This window comes from Eleginops maclovinus, chromosome 2 (assembly GCF_036324505.1).
Source record: "Eleginops maclovinus isolate JMC-PN-2008 ecotype Puerto Natales chromosome 2, JC_Emac_rtc_rv5, whole genome shotgun sequence".
NCBI lineage: Eukaryota > Metazoa > Chordata > Actinopteri > Perciformes > Eleginopidae > Eleginops > Eleginops maclovinus.
The window spans coordinates 26,905,665-26,926,462 of NC_086350.1; the positions used below are offsets into that span (position 1 = coordinate 26,905,665).

The window sequence follows — 20,798 nt, forward strand, 5'->3', positions numbered from 1 at the left end:
GAGCCAGCCAGCTAACCAATCAGAGCAGACTGAACTCTGGTTTCAGACAGAGGATGAAAAGAGGTGCTGCAGCACAGACAGTATGAGAAAAATAAAGAGCTTTATAACCATTAAAGCATGGAGACATGTCACAGGAGAGACAGTACATACTGATATACACCTGAACATCAGCAGGAGAGGACTCTTTAAAGTAGAGACACTACATACTGATATACACCTGAACATCAGCAGGAGAGGACTCTTTAAAGTAGAGAAGCTACATACTGATATACACCTGAACATCAGCAGGAGAGGACTCTTTAAAGTAGAGACACTACATACTGATATACACCTGAACATCAGCAGGAGAGGACTCTTTACAGTAGAGACACTACATACTGATATACACCTGAACATCAGCAGGAGAGGACTCTTTAAAGTAGAGACACTACATACTGATATACACCTGAACATCAGCAGGAGAGGACTCTTTAAAGTAGAGACATTACATACTGATATACACCTGAACATCAGCAGGAGAGGACTCTTTAAAGTAGAGACACTACATACTGATATACACCTGAACATCAGCAGGAGAGGACTCTTTAAAGTAGAGACACTACATACTGATATACACCTGAACATCAGCAGGAGAGGACTCTTTAAAGTAGAGACACTACATACTGATATACACCTGAACATCAGCAGGAGAGGACTCTTTACAGTAGAGACACTACATACTGATATACACCTGAACATCAGCAGGAGAGGACTCTTTAAAGTAGAGACACTACATACTGATATACACCTGAACATCAGCAGGAGAGGACTCTTTAAAGTAGAGACACTACATACTGATATACACCTGAACATCAGCAGGAGAGGACTCTTTAAAGTAGAGACGCTACATACTGATATACACCTGAACATCAGCAGGAGAGGACTCTTTAAAGTAGAGACACTACATACTGATATGACCTCAGCTGTGCAGAACCAAAACTTCATCGCTTGTATTATCAGTATCAGAAGTACTTTATTTATCCCAAACTGGGATATTTTTTAGTCAAACATTAGTGGGTTTTGTGCTCAGGTGTATGCTGTTGACACTGTGGCATAGAGGAAATGTAATCAGTCACATACAGTATTAATAAGCCTTAAGGAAGACCAGAAGAATGTTATTGACAAATTGAGAATGAAAAGGTCTGTCCTTCACCCTTTTGACTACAATTGGTCTTAATTGCATTATTACATTTGTCAAACAAATGAAAACTTTCACTATAAAAAAGTACCCAAAAAGCATTCAAAGACAAAGCAGAGGAGAGCATTATAGTGGAAACAACTTTTACTAACCAACATCTAAAGCTTTGTACAATACAAAAATGCACTTAATATTACTGTCACAAATTGTCATAAACATAAAAATTGTACAAATATAGAGAAATATTATAAGTATTTGCAATGCATTTTCATTGCTTCAAAGAACCCTCAAAAAAGAAGAAATGCATTTTCCATGGCAACAACCAGTGTACTTCCTGTAGAGAAGCAGCTGCATAAAAACATGTCCAGGAAAAAAATGACTTGTTGCAAAAATGTGTTGTTTATGTATGATGAAATTACAAAACAGACCTAATGGCTAATCCCTGACACTAAAACAGTTGTTCATTTGGTATTACGTTCAGTCACAGAGTATGAATGATGGTAGAGAATAGTGAGACATTTAATAGTGTGCCTAATATTGCAACCTGGTGCTTCTTGTATTTCAAATGACGCCGACTGCATCAGGACTGGTGAGGTTTTCCCACTGGTATGGGTACTGTGGTTAGAACCTGGTTCTGGAAAACAAATCTCTGAATGCGTTCAAAGACCCAGAGGAAGATGAGGAGCACACTGACGTACTGAATCCAGGCGAACTTGATAGTTTCCCAGAAGCTCGGTCGATAGGTGGCGCTAGGTTAAGGAAAAACTCTGAGGAAGACTTCACAGGCCAGACAGGGTGTTATTGTTACTTTAACCACTGTTTTAATGTAGGGAGGAACAACTCCAAATGTATGAATCATTTGCAAAGCATGTGGGTCTGTTCCCCTAGACGAAACAAACATTTGTCAAACAGACTGCATGCAGTGTTTCCCACAAGTATACACCTCTAAAATTTCCCCTCTGTGGGAGGAATAAAGGTATTCTGATCTAAGAGGAAAAAAATTGTGTACTACCAAAAGATACATTTGACACAAAAAGCTAAGTAAAGAAATGATTGATGTCTCTGCACTGCAGCTGGAGTTTCTTTCACTTTTCTTTTCACAACTAGCTGGGGCAATGTGCGGTAAAATATATCAGGTAATCTAAATATTGTGTATAAAAATAACAATTGATGAATACAGCTAAAATTAATTATAAGCAGCTATAATGTAGCCATAAGGATGCTGTATAACCTGATAGTGAATGACAACATAATGAAACAAACTTCTAATAATATTCAGTATGTTGTCATATGATATGTTCAAATACTGTACATCAACATACGGTTAACAACATTATAATGTGTTATAAACTATATATGAATGTCGACATTACAAAGCTTTGTTGAGTACTTGATTCTGATTGGTCACTAACTGCATTCGTTCTAGACAGGTCTGTTACACCTGTCTAGAAAACTGCTGCTATGGATGCAGGTTGGATTATAGACTCTAGAGGAGTCGATAAACGACTTACAAATCAATAATTAGTCTCAAATGATTTGCAGAAGAGTTTTGAATCACTCTGAAGCGGTTCATTTTGTGATATTATTCGCTCAGTTTTCATTATCCCTTATATTAAGCATTAAATCGGAGGATGAAAGTAAGTGCGGAAAGCATAGATATATAAAAAAAGAACACAGCTTCTTGCATTGAGTAAAGGATATCTGATGACTTCCACAGGGTATCGGATCTGTGCATTAATCTGAAAGGGAGAGCCAGCAGCTCGTCCCACTGTCCACACTGGCATGGGACAGGAGAGCACTGTGGTCACTGGGGGGGAGAAAAAGGGACAAAAAGACAGAGAGAAAAGTCAGAGTGGTCTAATTTCATAATGAAGCCTGAGTTGACCCTGGGTTTTATCACAAAGCACACTCAGTAATAAAATAAGAGTCAACTTACAGTTTCTCTCCTGGTAGCTCCTGATTATGTTGTCAAGATCATACGCACTGGCAAAGGGGCTGGAGCCATCGACCACTGACACCTAGGTATCAACAGAGAAAAAAAAGAACAACAGCTCAACAAGATCCAATGTTCCTGTCACAGCATGTGGGAGACCCACGCAGAGGTTTTTGCAGTAAGATATTTTATGATGGCTAGAACAAATCTGTGCAGGTACAGGCTGGCTGATATGCAATGTGACTGCAGGAAACATGATTTGTGATCTTTTGCAAATTGGCATCACAAACAGGCTGCCCAGTTTCTGTTTACCCTGGGATGTACAGACAACTATCACTGGATAAGTTAGACACTTACATCATTAAAGACATGATGATTCTCAGGCCAGCACTTCAGTTATAAGGAGCAAAGATGGGGATGGCTTTAGCCTCAACATGGACGGACAACATGAACATATAAAACGCAAGCCAAAAATGATACACAAAAAAAACAACCTAGACCCGACTGTCTTTAGTTTTGTTGACTGAAATTGACAAAAAAAATGATGACAAAGTACGCGTTACATTTCATTTGGCTGGCACTTTTATCCAGAGTGATTTACCATAAGTGCAAAAACCATAATGATTCACACTCTGAACAACAAGGAAAGTGCAGATACATTCACTTCAGATATATTCACTATGTATTTAATTTGTTATCTTAATAGTTATTAGCAGATCAAACTGTATTTAATTGCACTTCACTGTAAATTCTTTAATCTTAACTCTTACATTCTGTTATTATATATTTAATTCTAGTACATGTACACAGAATCCTGCATATACGTGATCACTTCAGACATTCCACGCATAATTTAGCTTACTGTGATTATATTCTATTGACCATTTTACTCTAATTTAAACTACCCTGTTTCATTTTGCACTACTTTTTATTTTTATTTATTATTTTTGTTTCTATTTTATTATTATTTTGTCTTATGTCCTTTTATAATAAGTTGCATTGTTCGAGGAGCTCAGGACCTTAGATTTTCATTGCCATAACTACACTGCTACTATGAACATGATAATCAAAACCCTTGAACCTTGAACCTAAATTAACTTTTTTTTAAGTGTTTAAAAAAAAAAGAAAAAGATTGTTAGAATTGAATTGCCCAGGTACAGTTAAAACAGAGGACACATGGAGAGGATATTCTGGAATATGGGAAACGTGAAGTCTCAGTGTGATCATATACACCGCCCGGCCAAAAAAAAGGTCACACTCTAATATTGGTTGGACCGCCTTTAGCTTTGATTACAGCACGTATTCTCTGTGGCATCGTTTCCACAAGCTTCTGCAATGTCACAACATTTATTTCTGTCCAGAGTTGCATTAAAAAAAAATTGATCTAGTATTGATGACGGGAGATTCGGACCACTGCGCAAAGTCTTCTCCAGCACATCCCAAAGATTCTCAATCGGGTTCAGGTCTGGACTCTGTGGGGGCCAATCCATGTGTGAAAATGATGTCTCATGCTCCCTGAGCCACTCTTTCACAATTTGAGCCCGATGGATCCTGGCATTATCATCTTGGGACGTGCCCGTGCCATCAGGTAAGAAGAAATCCATTGATGGAATAACCTGGTGATTCAGTATATTCAGGGAGTCAGCTGACCTCATTCTTTGGGCACGTTGCTGAACCTAGACCAGACCCACTGCAGCAACCCCAGATCATAGCACTGCCCCCACAGACTTGTGACCTTTTTTTTTGGCCGGGAAGTGTATTTCTTCATGTCATTCACTATCTTTTCTACTTGAGAATTGATTTATGCAATAAAGCAGAAAAACATGAGAAAGACACGCAGTGGACAGAGAGAGAGAGAGAGTGAGTCGGTGTGCTCTCACGTTGTAAACGTTGTAGACCCCCCGGTGAGGCAGGGGGGTCCTCTGCTGCAGCTTCAGGTCTCCGCTGATGAACAGCTTAGCTCCGGGGACAGAAGAAGAGTGCTGCACATACGCCAGGCTCTGCATCACCACTGTGGACATCCTCTGGAAGGAAACAACACTGTTTACTTTAACATAGACTGAGGCCGGACTGAATACACCAGCTGTTCTACTGCAGTTAAAATACAGTTGAGTTAAATTGACTTATTACTTCCTGCCATCTACAGCTGTCCCATGGTGTTTCTCAGGCACAGACAAGTGAGGCATCTACAGATCAAGTACTGCAGTGGACAGAGGTGAGAGAAGTACTCAGATCCTGTACTTAAGTTAAAGTATAAGTACCCGACAGGGTTTCCGTTAGCGTTTTTTAGCTGGTAAAATGTGTAATAAACCGTTAAATTCAAAACCTGCCGGTCAAAATGTCCAGTAATAATACCCCTACAACCCTTAGATAATGTAGGCTAACCCTAGACATTTGTGTTTTGACAGCTACATTACTGGTGCTACATCATGACATCACTGTTTACTTCGCTGATTTTCTCCCCAACGCCGCTCACAACAACAACTGTTGGAGACTGCGTCGGGTCGATGATCGTGTTGCTTTTAGTCATACGAAGCCAGATTGGATTAAACAACTACTTCTGAAAACCTTATCCTTTTCTCCAGAGCGCCGTGGTTCATTGTTTATTACAGTTTTTTACGGTTGCTAGGACACTAAAATGACATGCATAGCACACTTATTTAAACTGACACACAGAGAGCAAAACCTCTTCTCAAGTCTCCAAAACTCTAAACACATTTTCTGCTTTACACACATTTTGCAATCCAAAATGGCACTTTTTAAATGCACTGAACACGGTTCTCTGCATAAGACACAAAGTCACATGTTTGCCATATCAAAACACTGCCATTCAAAATAACACTTCATGAGCTAATTGGCCAAAATATGTGTGCCACCTGGCCAAACACCTCAATGCTTAATTGTTAGCACTTCAATCAGGAAGTAAGCACTATAAAAGCACCACAGGTGAGCATCTTTGTTTTACAACAACAATGGAAAACGTCGCAGAGAGAGGAAGAGGAAGGGGGAGAATGAGAGGAGGAGGAAGAGTGAGAGATAGGGGTAGAGCTGGTAGAGGAGCTCATGGCCAAAGACAACAACTTTCAAATGAAATCAAAGCAACCTGAGTTGATCATGTCATCAACCATGGGCTGACAATGCGAGAGGCTTGACAGAGTTCAGCCCAACTTGAGCTGTTTTACTGTCGCCTCTGTCATCCGGACATTTAGACTGGAGCACAGGTATGCAACCAACATTTCTTTCACACTTTGTAGCACACGCCATTTCATAGTGTATCAGTTGGGTGACACCTGTTTACTTCATGAATGGCTGATGTCATACACTTACTGTACACGTTTCCTGTATCATTTACTCTACTGTGGGGGAAATATCTTCAGGCTGCAGTGCCCTATGTTTTAGTTGTTTTGTTTTTCTAAAGGACTGAGAGACGCAACCATGGTGGAGGAAGGGGCCTAATGTTCACCGGGGTACAGGAAGCTGCCATTGTAAACTTGGTTTTGGAAAGTAATGAAATCAGATTACTGTAAGAGATATTCAAAGTCACATCATCCAAGACAACACCGTATTCAACAACATTCAACAAGTCAGTTTGTCCACATTGGCTCGCGTTCTCGAGCGAAACCAAATCAGTATGAAACAACTTTATAAGGTGCCTTTTGAGAGAAACTCTCAAAGAAACAAAGAGCTCAGAAGAGCATATGTGGATGTGAGTACAATATTGACTACAGTACACTACATGCAACATGGTTTTCCCAGTGTACTGATAACACCAAGTTGACTGATGTTTGTTCTTTGTTTCTAGGGAGTTCTGGAAAGGGATGCTCGTGCAATCCCGCATGAGTTCATCTTTGTAGATGAGGCTGGGTTCAACTTAGCAAAGACCAGAAGAAGGGGAAGGAACGTCATTGGCCACAGAGCCATTATAGATGTTCCTGGCCAACGTGGTAGGAACATCACAATGTGCACTGCCATCTCCAATACGCATGGTGTCCTCCACCGTCATGCCAACCTTGGACCATACAACACAGCCCATTGTCTCACATTTCTGGACAGACTCCACAATATTCTCATACCACCAGAGCGTATGAATGATGCAGAGCATCGAAGAAACAGGTATGTTATAGTATGGGACAACGTGAGCTTTCATCCTGCAGCCCCAGTCCAACCTGGTTTGCTGACCACCCACCATTTGTCGTGCAATACCTCCCACCATACTCACCATTTTTGAACCCCATAGAAGAGTTCTTTTCAGCATGGCGGTGGAAGGTTTACGACCGGCAGCCCTTTGTGCACATGCCTCTTTTGCAGGCTATGGAAGAGGCATGTGATGAAATTGATGCGGGTGCGATTCAGGAATGGATAAGGCACTCAAGGCGCTTCTTCTCTCGATGTCTGTCAAGGGAAGATATTGCCTGTGATGTGGACGAGGCGTTGTGGCCAGATCCAGCTATGCGGCAAGATGCTGCCTAATTACAGTATTTTTCTCGTGCATATTTTGCATTGACTTTTTGTTGAAAAATAAAAAATAACAGCAGCATGTGTGTGTATCTACAAATATTTCTGTGCATGTGAACAATCTGAAGAATTTTCAACGATTTGAACTATTTTAGTATTATGGCAAAGCTTACTAAAGAGGTTAGTGCTTTACATTTTGCCCAACAGTGTGTAGTTGGTGAGACAAAAATCTGGTAATATGAATGAAGTGTGTGCCGTTTGGTGCAAAAGTTAGATTTTCATAATGGTATATGTAGTTTTGGTTGCAGTGCTTCATTTTGCAGCATATATGAGGTATTTTGCAGTTTGGGTGTGTGGTTATGTGAATTGTGGCAAGTATTTTGATAAACCAGGATGGTTTCCAAAATTGTGTTTAAGCAATTGTAAAAAAGTGTAATGTGGTTCAGCGGCATTAACCGCCCGCTGCAGTGCTGCTCGTCCACCAGCGTTTAGTCTGCCGTTAGCTCACGGCAGCGGCCGCTGGAAAGTATTCACTGCCTGACTGTCACACGAGCAGCTGATGCATGACCCCCCATCCCCATCAGTGAATGTGTTTCAGTCTGAACTGATGCTGTTTGGAATCACAACGCTGTTATGAAAGTTTCTCTGGTATAAGACAGGTGATGTTAGTATGGCAGCCGAAGCTAATCTGACTATCTTGACTACCTGTTGCTATCTTATTGTGAAGCCGTTCTCTACAGGCATTTTTTACCGGCGAAGAACCAGAGCTTAATCAGCCTCTAGCCTCTAACTATAAAAACATTATAGTTGCATTTGTAACATCTGTTATTGAAACATGACCGGTAAAATTAATTATTTCCGGACACTTGACCGGCAAGAAAAAATCCTAGCGGAAACCCTGGTACCCGAGTGTAGGAATACTCTGTTATAAGTCCTGCAATCAAATGTTACTCAACTAAAAGTACTCGTTATGCAGATTGGTCCATTTCCGAATAATACATTGGAGGAAATAAGTATTTGATCCCCTTGCAACCAACAAGAATTCTGGCTCCCACGGACCGGTTAAATAAGTAGGTGCCAGTGATCCTCTGAATGATTCAGAGAAGGCTTATGAGAAGGTGATGTGGTCAGATGAGACCAAAATCAAGATCTTAGGCATCAACTCCACATGTCGTGTTTGGAGGAAGAGAAATGCTGACTATGACCCCAAGAACACCAACCCCAGCGTCAAGCATGGACGTGGAACCATTATGCTTTGGGGGGGTTTCTCTGCTAAGGGTACAGGGCGGTTCACCGCATCGAGGGGAGGATGGAGGGGGCCATGTAACGTAGAATATTGGCTAATAACCTTCCCTCAGCCAGGACACTGGAAATGGGACATGGATAGGTCTTCCAGCACGACAATGACCCAAAACATACGGCCAAGGCAACTAAGGAGTGGCTACAGAAGAAGAAGCCCATTAAGGTGATGGAGGGGCCTAGCAAGTCTCTGGACCTCCATCCCATAGAACATCTGTCGAGGGAGCTGAAGCTTCCAGTGGCCCAGCATCAGCCTCCAAACTGGATTTTCTTTTTGATATTCTGTCTCTCACTGTTAAAATAAAGCTACCATTAAAAGTATAGACTGTTCAGTTCTTGTAAGTGGGCAAACCCGCAGGGGATCAAATACTTCTTTCCTTGACTGTATATATGATATTGTTGGGGAAAATACAGAATGTATCAAGGACAGAGGTGCACATGATAATGAAGGCCCAAATGTATAACACAACAGTGTATATGTCAGGATTTATGTTACCTACAAGAGAAGCAGGACACACTGTTTTAGGGATATGATAGCTATGTGACAACACGATTGTTCAGCCTTTTAGGGAAATATCATAGATCATTTCTGACGTGGGCCTCAGCTAATCTGAACAAAGCATTCCATACTGCTTTGAACTGGTAATTTTCCATCTTGTGACCTTGTAACACCCTCTCTTATATATGAGCATGTGAAGGGACACTGTTCGGGGAACTATGGGGTCAGATCAGTCTCATAATACACAAATGCACACAGAAGGATTCACACTTGTATTTCATGATCCACACAAATGTGTTGCGTTTCACATTTGTGTGGATCATGAAATACAAGTGTAAAATCCAAATATAGAAAAAAGTTTAACCTGCATACACAAACCGCTCTTTGTGCATGGATCGCTGTGCATTCCTGTGTGGGTGTTTTGAGACTGACCAGGCCCGTCGCGTTCAGGTAGGCATGGTAGGCAATTGCCTAGGGCCCCCGAGTAGGAGGAGGCCCCCCAAAGACGACAGGTTAAGATTTTTTTTTTTTTTTTTTTTTTTTTTTTTCAAAATTCAAAGAAAAGTCTGATACAAATGCAACATGAATCAAACAACATGCATACCAATAAGACAGGTCATGTATTCAACAGCAATGACGATTTTAAATAGCTTCATAATAATAAGCAGTCATCTGTATATGAAGGGCTCTGCTGCGACTGCGAGGGCAGCAACAGCGCCTCCCTAGAGCATGCGATGTCCGAAAAGCGCAACGACACATTGTAGTCGAAATACCCAGCTCGAGGGGGCCCCCCTTTCCCATGCATTAGCGCGACAGCGTCAAGTGCAAGTGAAAAGTGAAAAATTAAAATGAAGCGAAATTATCTCTCCGGCAATCAAAAAAAGAAGAAGAAAAGGGAAGAGGAGCAGAAAAGAAAACAAGACACCGGTAAGTAGAATATACACAATCAACATGAAAATTGTGCCAGGCAGGGTATACCATATTTTGCTAGAGTAGCGAGGTTGTAACGACGACTAGCTAGGAACCAGTGGTTTGGCATGCTAGCATGCTAACCAAACTTAAACTGCTACCTTTGACTTCACTATAAGTTCATAACGTTATCAGCAGGCCAAATTGATCAACGATTAATTCCTCTTAATATCCTAAATAAACTTCACATATGTTTTCAGTCGTTAGAGCCTTGAGACAACCAGTGAAATAGTTATTCCTGTAGTAGCTAGCTATTTAATAGGAGATTAACATGGGAGTTTACAATAATTTTGCTAGAATACCATTGGGTTGATTTACTTACTTTATTTACATTTTAACGGTTAACATCCCGGCGCAGATCAGCCACATGAAGAAAACAGCCACTTTAGTGTCAATTAATCCTTTTCTAAACCTATTCTGCTGTTTGTTGTTGTTGGTCTCCATGATAGCTGTAAATACCACTGGACCACCGTTAAAAACTGTACCGATAGCTTTGAGCTTTTTCTATGGGACACAGACAGTACACAGACACACACAGACACACCACGGGTGCGGGGATGGCGCTGTTGCCACTCACAGAATTGATTTCAGGAAAACAGCTCGTCTTAGTGACTGTATTTCTGTTTTCAAACCAGTGAAAACGGGATTATTGTAAGATTTTATTATTATTATTTTTTTTACTTTTTTTTGGTGAAGCAGTGCTTCACCTGTAGTCGTATAGAAACCGCCACTAAACCGCCTAGTAGGAACTGTGTGTAATGCTTTTAATATCTATTTCACCACAATTATCAGACTGTAAAATGATAGGATTTCAAAAGCATTTGAAAAATAACCAAGCTAATCATACAGTACTTATTCTTTCTCCAAGGGGCATTGCTGAAATTTCTTCATCCCGCTCTACCAAGTGTTGTCTCTGGTGCTACTGAAGGTAACGTTCTTTTCTACCTATTATTAGTGCCTTCTATCAACACACTTGATGTTATCAAAATGACTTTACATTTTTCTAATTCAAGTCATAGTTGTGTGTATTCATTCCACTTGCCCACAGAGTCTTCTGGACATTTCAAATATGTGGGACATTCACTAATGTTAATGAATAACTGAGTTGTTGAGATCAATGCATGCAAAATGTGCAATATAAATAAAAAGAATATTATTTATGTATTTATTTATTTTTGCACCAGGGCCATCAACATCGTCTTCGTCACATGTTTATGAGGAGGAGCAAGTGGAAGACAACATTGCGGCGTCCACACCACTTCCCAGCAGTGGTTCAACAGAAGGTGCATTAAGCCGCACAATTTCAACTTATCACCTATCATAGTGACCCAAAGTTATAGCAGCATGTGCTGTGAAAGTGTATTAAAATGACCATTTGCTATAAAGCGTTACACAAGTAGATCACCATACCTTAAGCATTTAGTTGTCGTACTTCACACATGAAACTGTGCCATGAATTAATTTGTAATTACATATTTTTCAGCAGTGCCATCAACTCCATCACGACTTGAGGAGGAGCAAGTGGAAGCATCCACAACCACTTCCCAGCAGTGGTTCAACAGAAGGTGCATTAAGCCGCACAATTTCAACTTATCACCTAACACCCATGTGCTATGAAAGTGTATTAAAATGACCCTTTCTTTTTAAAGCATTATACAAGTAGATCACCATTCCCTAGTTGCTGTACTTACCACATGGCAATTGTGCTATAAATTAATTTGCAACTATATGTTTTCAACAGTGCCATCAACTCCATCTCCACTTCATGAGGAGGACAAAGAGGAAGATGACATTGACATGGCAGAGACCACCCCACCATCCAGAACTGGGGTACCTGTAGGTATTGCAAGCACCACATTAAGTGATGACCCAGGATGTTGGCCCAGTGTCCTAACAAGCAGTATGCGCTGTGAAATAGTCAAAAAAGGACCTGTGCAAATCATGGACATTGAATTCCCGCAAAACTTAGACAATCCTCCTCGAAGATTCACCAAGGACAGTTACAAAAGAACCATGAAAAATGGTGAGAATATACATCGATCGTGGCTGGTGTATTCCATCCACACAGATGGAGTGTTCTGTTTCCCTTGTACTGTTTTCGGGAAGCGTGAGCGTGACAATGCCTTAACGACCTGTGGCTACGGTGGATGGAAGAACCTTTCCTATCGCCTAAAAAAACACGAGTGCACAAAGGTGCACTGTGACAATGTGAAAAAGTGGCACGACCTTCAGAGGAGACTGCAAACCAGTACACTGATTGATCAAAGACAGATGGAGTTGATGCAACTTGAAGTTGAACACTGGAAAGGCGTGATTCGGAGAGTGATTGCCATAGTTTCCCATCTGGCAGAACGCAACCAGGCTTTGAGAGGAACTACCAGTACCGTGTATGATCGCCACAATGGGAATTTTCTGGCTCAAGTGGAACTCCTAGCACAGTTTGATCCGGTAATGAATGAACACATCAGACGAATACAATGCAAAGAGACAAAGGTGCATTACCTGAGTGGAGTCATTCAGAACGAAATCATTCAGCTGGTCGGAGACAAAATCCTACAGGAGATTGCAAGAAGAGTGCACAAAGCAAAATACTTCTCCGTGATCATGGATTGCACTCCTGACATCAGCCACAAGGAACAACTTTCTGTTGTTCTCAGGATTGTCAACTGTGAAACACCTGTTTCTATTGCTGAGCATTTTTTGGGATTTGTACATGTTGAAGACACAACTGGTAAAGGGCTCAGTGAAATCCTGCTTGACCAGTTGGAGAAGCACAACCTCAGCATTTCAGATTGCCGTGGGCAGTCATACGACAATGGCAGCAATATGATGGGCCACAAACAGGGTGTGCAGGCAAGAATTTTAGAGCTGAACAACAAGGCGCTATGCATCCCATGCAGCAGTCACACACTAAATCTGGTTGTGTCAGATGCTGCCAAGTCTTCAGTGTTGTCCATGTCTTTTTTTGGTATGCTGCAACGACTGTACAACCTTTTCAGTTCCTCTGTGCACCGCTGGGCAATTTTGAAGCAGCATGTGAAGCAGCTCACCCTTAAGCCACTTTCAGGGACGAGATGGGAGGCCCGAATTGACAGTGTGAAGGTAGTGCGGTACCATCTACCTGAAATACTAGACGGACTGTCAGCACTGGAGACATATGCTACAGAGAAGGGGGACTCAGAGACCATGTCCTCAGCAAAAAGCTTACATGGTGAGCTTAAAACATGGTCCTTTCTTCTGTGCACAATAACCTGGTACAACGTTTTGTATCAGGTTAACCATATGAGCAAGCTCCTCCAGAGCCCGGATGTTTCAATGCAAACACTGAAAAAAGAAACCGAGGGAGTGACAGAGTACCTAGAAGATTTCAGGGAAAATGGACTCGCATCAAGCCAAACGGATGCAATGGAGATTGCAGAAGATCTGGAAATTGAGAGGAAATTGCCTGAGAAAAGGCAACGTAAAAAGAAAAGGCAGTTCCTTTACGAGAGTACAGATGAAACCCAATCGACCCCAGAAGAGGCCTTCAGAAGGGACTTCTTCCTGCCTTTGGTTGACACTGCCATCACCAGCCTAAAAGACAGATTTTCCAGACTGGAGGGGGTGTATGCCCTGTACGACTTCCTGTTCAGCATTGATATCATGAGGGCCACAATCAAGACTGGGAAATTGCATGAGAGATGCAGGAAAGTGGAACAAACCCTCCATGATATTGATGCAGACGACTTGGCATTGGAGATCAACTCTGCTGTCCACACCTTTCCAGATGAAGTATCCAGGTGCCCATTTAAAATGCTGGACTACATATACAGTGAGAAGCTGTTGGACCTGTACAGCAATTTAAGCATTGCACTGCGCCTACTTCTGACCCTTCCTGTCTCGGTTGCCTCCGGAGAGAGGAGCTTTTCATCTCTGAAGCGCATAAAGAATTACATGAGGTCAACTATGAGCCAAGAGAGGCTCTCTGGACTGGCACTCATGTCAATTGAGAGTGACGTCCGCAGGTCTTTGGACTTGGAGGGGATTGTGTCTGCATTTGCTGAGGCCAAGGGCCGCAAGCAGCAGTTTCAGTAGGAAATAAAAAAAATAATAAAGGCTACTTTTCAGTGTATGTTTGACCTCTTTTGTGATTAAAACGCACAGAATTGCGGAAATTTTTTTTTTAAAGGCCCCCAACAACTTCTTTGCCTAGGGCCCCCAAAATCCTAGAAACGGGCCTGTGAGACTCCAACTAAAGCCAATCAGATGTCTCCTCCATTCTAAGCCACTCACATGAGCACGCCCCCACGAGGGGTATGATTTCTTGCGTTCATGACGTAGCGCTTCATATACGCATTTTGCGCTGTCCGGAGCTGACAGGTCAACTTCAACATGGCGTCTAGCACAAGTTAAGTGACTCTGCGTGAATGATTCAATATTTTTTAGGTAGGAATTCTTGTAACGTTAGTGATGTGTTACTGTTAGCATGGAAGTACTATAGGTGGCAAGCTAGCTACATAATGCTAATAGACTACCTAGGACCGTAACCAATTAATCCTATTTAACGTCAGCTAACTTGAGCAGGAAACTTTGGATTCGTTCTTGCTAAGCTGTCCCCAAAAAAGAAAACAAGAGAATGAAAGAAGGTAAAGACATTTATGGATAATGTTAGTGTTAGCAGGAGTACTGCCAACACACAGCAGGAGTCCAATAATGCAACACTAGAAAGGTAGACGAGACGAATTCTTCCTTAAGCCTTTAGGGCATATTTATTATATAGCAAACCAAGGAACTGCTCTTCCAGCCTTCATCATATTGGGAGCGGGCAAAGAGAAAAATCACGCGCAGAACATTCATATATATAGGGGGTGTGACGTCACCAATCATATTCATCTCATATAAAATCAATAGCACCCCCTTATGGTGTGGAGCAGGTAAGTAGTACAGAATACATCTCAGTCAATCATACACACATATGTCAACAGTTAGCTATTTAAGGTAATGAGCCTAGGTAGTCTATTAGCATTATATAGCTAACTTGCCAGAAAATGCTAGCATTACATGCCACCCATATCACTTCCATGCTAACAGTAACACATCCCTAACGTCACAAGAAATACAAGTACGAATCGGGTGACCATCAGGGGAGTCTCGAAAAATCCAAACAGGAATGCACAGCGATCCATGCACAGTAAGTGGTTTGTGTATGCAGGTTCAGCGATTTGAAACGGAAAACAAATGTCTGGTTCAAAAATACCAGCCGCGGCTTGCCCATAGAGGGCGCTGACCTCCCGCCGACCTATTTTTTTTGGTATAATCTTTTTCATTTTGAAAAATAATCTTTGTTAATCACATGCTAATAATGATTTTCCTTTAGAATGTGTTTAGAACTCTTCAGAATGAGATTTGCATTCACTTTCATGTGTTCAATGTTTATCATTTTGGTAGCCAATAGGCTGTCTTCCCTGGGCTCCAGTTCACTCAGCACTACCACTGCTGGAATTTAAGCCAATGGTTCCCCGGTTGCTACGCAAAAAAGTACATATTTTGCCAATCACCGTGGTCAAATTTCATGGTTTGGGGCTCTGAAAATATTGCCCAAGCTTAGAGCAGTGCACTGCAAGTTACGGACATTTACCTCAGAGAGGAGCAGCATGGCGAAGTTGAGTAGCACTAATGTAGTTCAGCTAGCCTCAAATTCAGTTAAATCTCTACACCTGTACCCTTTCAAAAGAAGAATATTAGCGGAAAAACTAATTCTAAAAGAACTCAGACCAGAAGTGAATATAACCCAACAGGCACGAGAAAAGGAGAACTCCTACAAGAGAGACTTTGCGAGAGGTTGTTCGATCGAAAGTCTTGGCTAACCAGCTGTGGGCACGCCAATGCAATCTTTTGCTTCCCTTGTTTACTTTTTAAAACAAGTGCTTGTGATAGTTCGTGGACACAGACAGGGCAGACCTGAAACGTATGTCAGAACGCATTAAGAAACATGAGTGGGCAAGAGTGCATATGGACAACTGTGTGAAGCTAGCCATGCTAGGCCGAATCAGCATAGCCACACAGTTAGATGAGGGACACCACATTGCCATAAGAAGGCACAACGAGGAGGTGGACAGTGTCCACCTTCTCGTTGTGCCCCACCTACAATATTTTTCACCAGCCGCCACTGAAAAATATATATGAAAAAAATGTGTTCTGTATTTGGATTTCATTTACATACATGAAACGGAACAACTAACCAAAAATATTACAAAATGACACTCTGTAGCCTAATACAGTATATTCAATTACAATGTAGTTTCTCAATTTAGTTACACTCACTCAGTGTGAAACCTAGGCCTGTTTAGATGAACACAAAGCCGATATCCTGGCAGGAATGGAATAAAGACACACACGAAGCTCTTCCTCAACATTTCTCAGTCTCTGTTTTTTGTTTTTATCGCAGTTAGGCTTGAAAAGCTCAGCTCACACAGATATGTTGTGGAAAATGGGAGCAATGTCAGAACAGCTTTGTTGGCCAAAATGGGGAACTCCTTGGAAGCAGTCAGCCAAAATCTGTCCAAAGGAAGATCAGCAAATCTTATCATTAACCCACGATTTTGTTTCAGTTCAGTTAGTTCCTCCTGCTCCTTTAAAGGCATGTCCTTTCCAACAACTGATACTGAACATTCAGTGGAGGCTGAATGTTTCGACAAATGTTTATCTATTACCTCGCACAGTGCAGCAGTGTGATGTTGCCGTTTGTCTGTGAGTAGGAACATCTCAAGGTTGGCCCTTTGCACATGTTGTTGCCAGAGACGCACCTTTAAACGGAATCCGTTTATTTTATCAGTGCTTGTAAGCAGGTTTTCATTTCGGCCTTGTATCCGGGTGTTGAGTTTATTCAGATGATGAAATATATCTGCCAGGTATGCCAGCTTTGGACACCACTCATCATTTGAAAAGAGTAATCGGACCTCTCGTTTGTCAGAAACACCTTAAGTTCCTCCCGCAGCTCATACACACGGGCCAGCACCTTGCCGCGCGACAACCATCAGACATCCGTATGGAGCAGTAGGGCTGTATGCTCCGCTCCCATTTCCTCACACAAAGATGCAAATATACGACTTTTCAAAGGTTGTGTCTTTACAAAGTTCACTATGCGCACAACATCATCCAACACAGGAACTAGTTCTGCTGGTTAAGTCGTCACGGTGCAAAAAACAGTGCGATCAGATCAGGGTTTGTTTCCTTCACTCTGTTAAAGAAGCCTTTGGTGCGCCCGACCATGGCTACAGCTCCATCAGTGCAAACACTTGCGCAATTTGTAATGTAAGTCCTCCCTGGTCAAGATATTACGATGCGACCCGAAAAATGTCCTCTCCTGCCGTTTTCTCTGGCAGTGTCTTGCAAAATAGGAAGTTTTCTCTCATGGCATTTCCATCCACAAAACGCACATTGGCCAACAGCTGAGCATGAACACTAATGTCCGTAGACTCGTCAAGTTGCAATGCAAATTTCCCACTGATGCGTATCTTTTCCAAAACATAACTTTCGATGTCTGTAGACATGTCATTAATACGTCTGGCAATTGTGTGGGACTTTAGCTATGTCTTTAACCGCGTCAGGGCCGAGCATCTCTGTGGCAGCCGGGTGTGGCTAGAGCGCCGGCTGCTGGGGTGAGGGGAGTGGCTCGGCCGGAGACCAGACAGCTGATCGGAATCAGGTAATCAGTCAGTTAATATAAAGCATGTCGGTAACCTGGTTCTGGTCTGTCTTGCAGTAGGCTGGGTCCTGGGAAGCCGACACACACCGTCCTGGCCTTGCCCGTCCTGGAAGTGCCGGGGAGCTGTCTTTTGTTTGCACGTTTCTGACGAAATAAACGCTATTATTTTTGCCCAACCCCGAACCCTTCCGTCTCTTGTCTTCAACCTGAGTGATCCTGCTCACAATCTCGTTGACTATGGCTTTGCAGGCAGGTAGTATTAATGTACCTGCCAGTGTGGGACTTTTTCGATTTAGCTACGAGTTCAGCAACTAGGTAACTAGCTTTGAGGGCTTTCTCATTTACCTTTGTGGTTTTTATCATAAAGTTGCCTGTTTCGCTGTGTTTTCACGCAGGCGAACAAAATAGTCCATCGACTTGTTAAGAAGCGACGGGTGTTAGTGTGGAGATGGCGTTTAAGCTTGCTTGGCACCATGGCACTGTTGGACAGCTTCTCCCCACACACCAAGCATAATGGAGTCGGTGTCGTCTCATCCCCGGTGAAAGTAAATCCGAACGAAAGATAGCTCTCGTTGTACTGCCTCGAGCTCACCGTCTTTGCTTTCTTTTTACCACCACTCGTACTAGGGCCTTCATCTGGGTCAGAATGTTGTCCAGGGCCAAGTTCGGAGTTTGCACTTTTCCTTTTTAAAAACTTCTCCATCACTGTCACCACGACCTGTCGCAGGCATCACTCTTGTCTCTAAGAAGGAACGAGGCAATTAGCTACCTGTTGCCACCCGGACGAATATCACATTACCCTGCCAGTAACTGTATTACAGCACAGACACTCCACGATGGCATATTATTTGCAGACAATAATTAATACTAGTGTGCCGCGGCACAGTGGTTGAAAATCACTGCCCTAGGCTGTATGTGATGACTACTTCCATTCTTGCAAGGATAATAAATACATGTGTCCTGTTTTGAAACTCAAGTCGGTGGCGAGTGAAACAGATATGTTATGTAGTGGAGTAAAAGTACACCATTTACCTCTGAATTGTAGTGGAGTACTGTATAAGTACAAAGTAGCATAAAATGAAAATACTCAAGTAAAGTACAAGTATCTCGAAATTGTACATCGGTACAGTACTTGAGTAAATGTACTTAGTTACTTTACTGGCAGTGGAATACATACAAAGAGCTTGTAGCTGAAGGTGAGCAGCAGCTGGACGCTGTACACCTGCTCCTCTGGTTTTAGAGGCAGCTGCAGCTGAAAATTCAGGAGGTCCAACTTCCCATCCTGGTTCTGGTCCTCTTCTCTCACCTAGTGTTCACCCACACAGAAAAGAGAAAGTAAAAAATAGTCGTTTTTTTCATTGACAGTGTTGTAAATGAGCAATATTTATTTTGATCATTATCAAAATACGGACACACAGGGCCAGGGGATGTGTCCTTACAGAGACAGCAGGGATCCGGAGATTGGCGCCCAGCATGTTGTTGAGATGGGGGAAAGTGCTCCAGGCCACGTAGTCTCCCTGAGTGTTGGTGGCTGCCAGCAGCAGAGTCTGGTACTGGAACCTCACAACCGGCTGTTCCTCATACGTGCTTCTTTTTATCCAGAAACCTTAAATTACACGGCTATTAACAGGAGGCAAACATTTCTACGTCTTGAACCACAGTGTCGGAACTGGGAATATTTATAATTCAAGGGACATACAGTTGTCTGAAGTAACTTAGTAAATATACTCAAGTACTGTTCTTACGTACTTACTTTATTTGAGTATTTCCTACTTTATACTTCCATTCAACTACATTTAGGTAGCAAATACTGTACTTTTTACTCACTACTAATTATTTTGCAACATTAGTATAATTTTGTATACAAACATATAATATTAACACAAACACTACATTAAATACAATGTTATCAATGTTATCTCATCCATCACCAGCTGCTAAATTAAAATTTTAGACACATTATTATCACTTATAATACACCAATGATATGATATATATTATTCTGAAAATGACCACTTTGGATAATGAGTACTATTAGATTTGGTACTAGAGCACATTTCATGTCTAATAGTTTTGGACCTTTACTTGAGTGACATTCTGAATGCAGGACTTTTACTTGTAACACAGCATTTCTACACTGTAATAGTTCTACTTTTTTTTTATTTTTTTAGAACTTTTACTTAATTATAAGATCTGAATTTCCACCACCAGACATCTGCAGTTTCTCAGCGATGGCGACGGAAGCCTACTTGTTTGATACATTGATATTACTACAACATTAAGTTCGTTTCATAAAACGTTACTGTACCTTGGCTTCTGTATGCAACGAGGAGAGGTGGGATGTATGTAAGGCACAAAACAACAACCAGGAACAGGGTGGCTTTTGTGCAAACACTCGTTTTGTACCGAATCAAAGCCGGATGAGAATATACTTCATAGAAAGCCATAGATAAGTAAATAAAGAGCGTGCTGAACGGCCAGTGTTATCCAGTCAGTCGGCTAGCTAATGCTAGGTTGCTAATGTTCGAGCAGCAAAGATGCTAACTGAGTGGCTGCATCCGGAGGACTAACGTAAGTAGACACTCATAGACAACACACCGACAAACAAACACATGCTTAAGTATTTAAGAGCGTATTTTGGCAGACAACCTCGAGCGTGTAAACGTACTATTTACGTTAGCCCCCTGGCTAATCTAGAGCCATACCCTGCGCCATGTTTCAGTTTAGCTTCTCACGGTTACCATGGCTGCCATTACCATTAATGCTGCGTTCAATACAT

The 20,798-nt window shown here is 41.9% G+C and overlaps 1 protein-coding gene across 1 annotated transcript; it reads right to left on the minus strand.

Annotated features, from left to right (window-relative positions):
- Positions 1 to 886: 886 nt before the first annotated feature.
- Positions 887 to 20,755, minus strand: tmem231 (transmembrane protein 231). Its single transcript, XM_063899986.1, has 7 exons — positions 20,328 to 20,755; positions 19,459 to 19,625; positions 19,197 to 19,325; positions 4,991 to 5,134; positions 3,114 to 3,195; positions 2,879 to 2,984; positions 887 to 1,920 (listed from the first exon to the last, which is right to left on the minus strand). The coding sequence occupies exons 1-7, from the start codon at positions 20,464 to 20,466 to the stop codon at positions 1,758 to 1,760; spliced, it is 930 nt and encodes a 309-aa protein (XP_063756056.1). The 5' UTR covers positions 20,467 to 20,755; the 3' UTR covers positions 887 to 1,757.
- Between the last annotated feature and the right edge of the window lie 43 nt (positions 20,756 to 20,798).

Bases quoted from the DNA above. Each gene is read 5' to 3' on its own strand.
- tmem231 (XM_063899986.1), bottom strand. From the start codon at position 20,466: ATGGCTTTCTATGAAGTATATTCTCATCCGGCTTTGATTCGGTACAAA. The intron at 19,326-19,458 runs GTAAGGACACAT...GGTGAACACTAG, and splicing joins TCCGGATCCCTGCTGTCTCT to GTGAGAGAAGAGGACCAGAA. The intron at 1,921-2,878 runs ATATCCTTTACT...ACCTAGCGCCAC, and splicing joins TACCCTGTGGAAGTCATCAG to CTATCGACCGAGCTTCTGGG.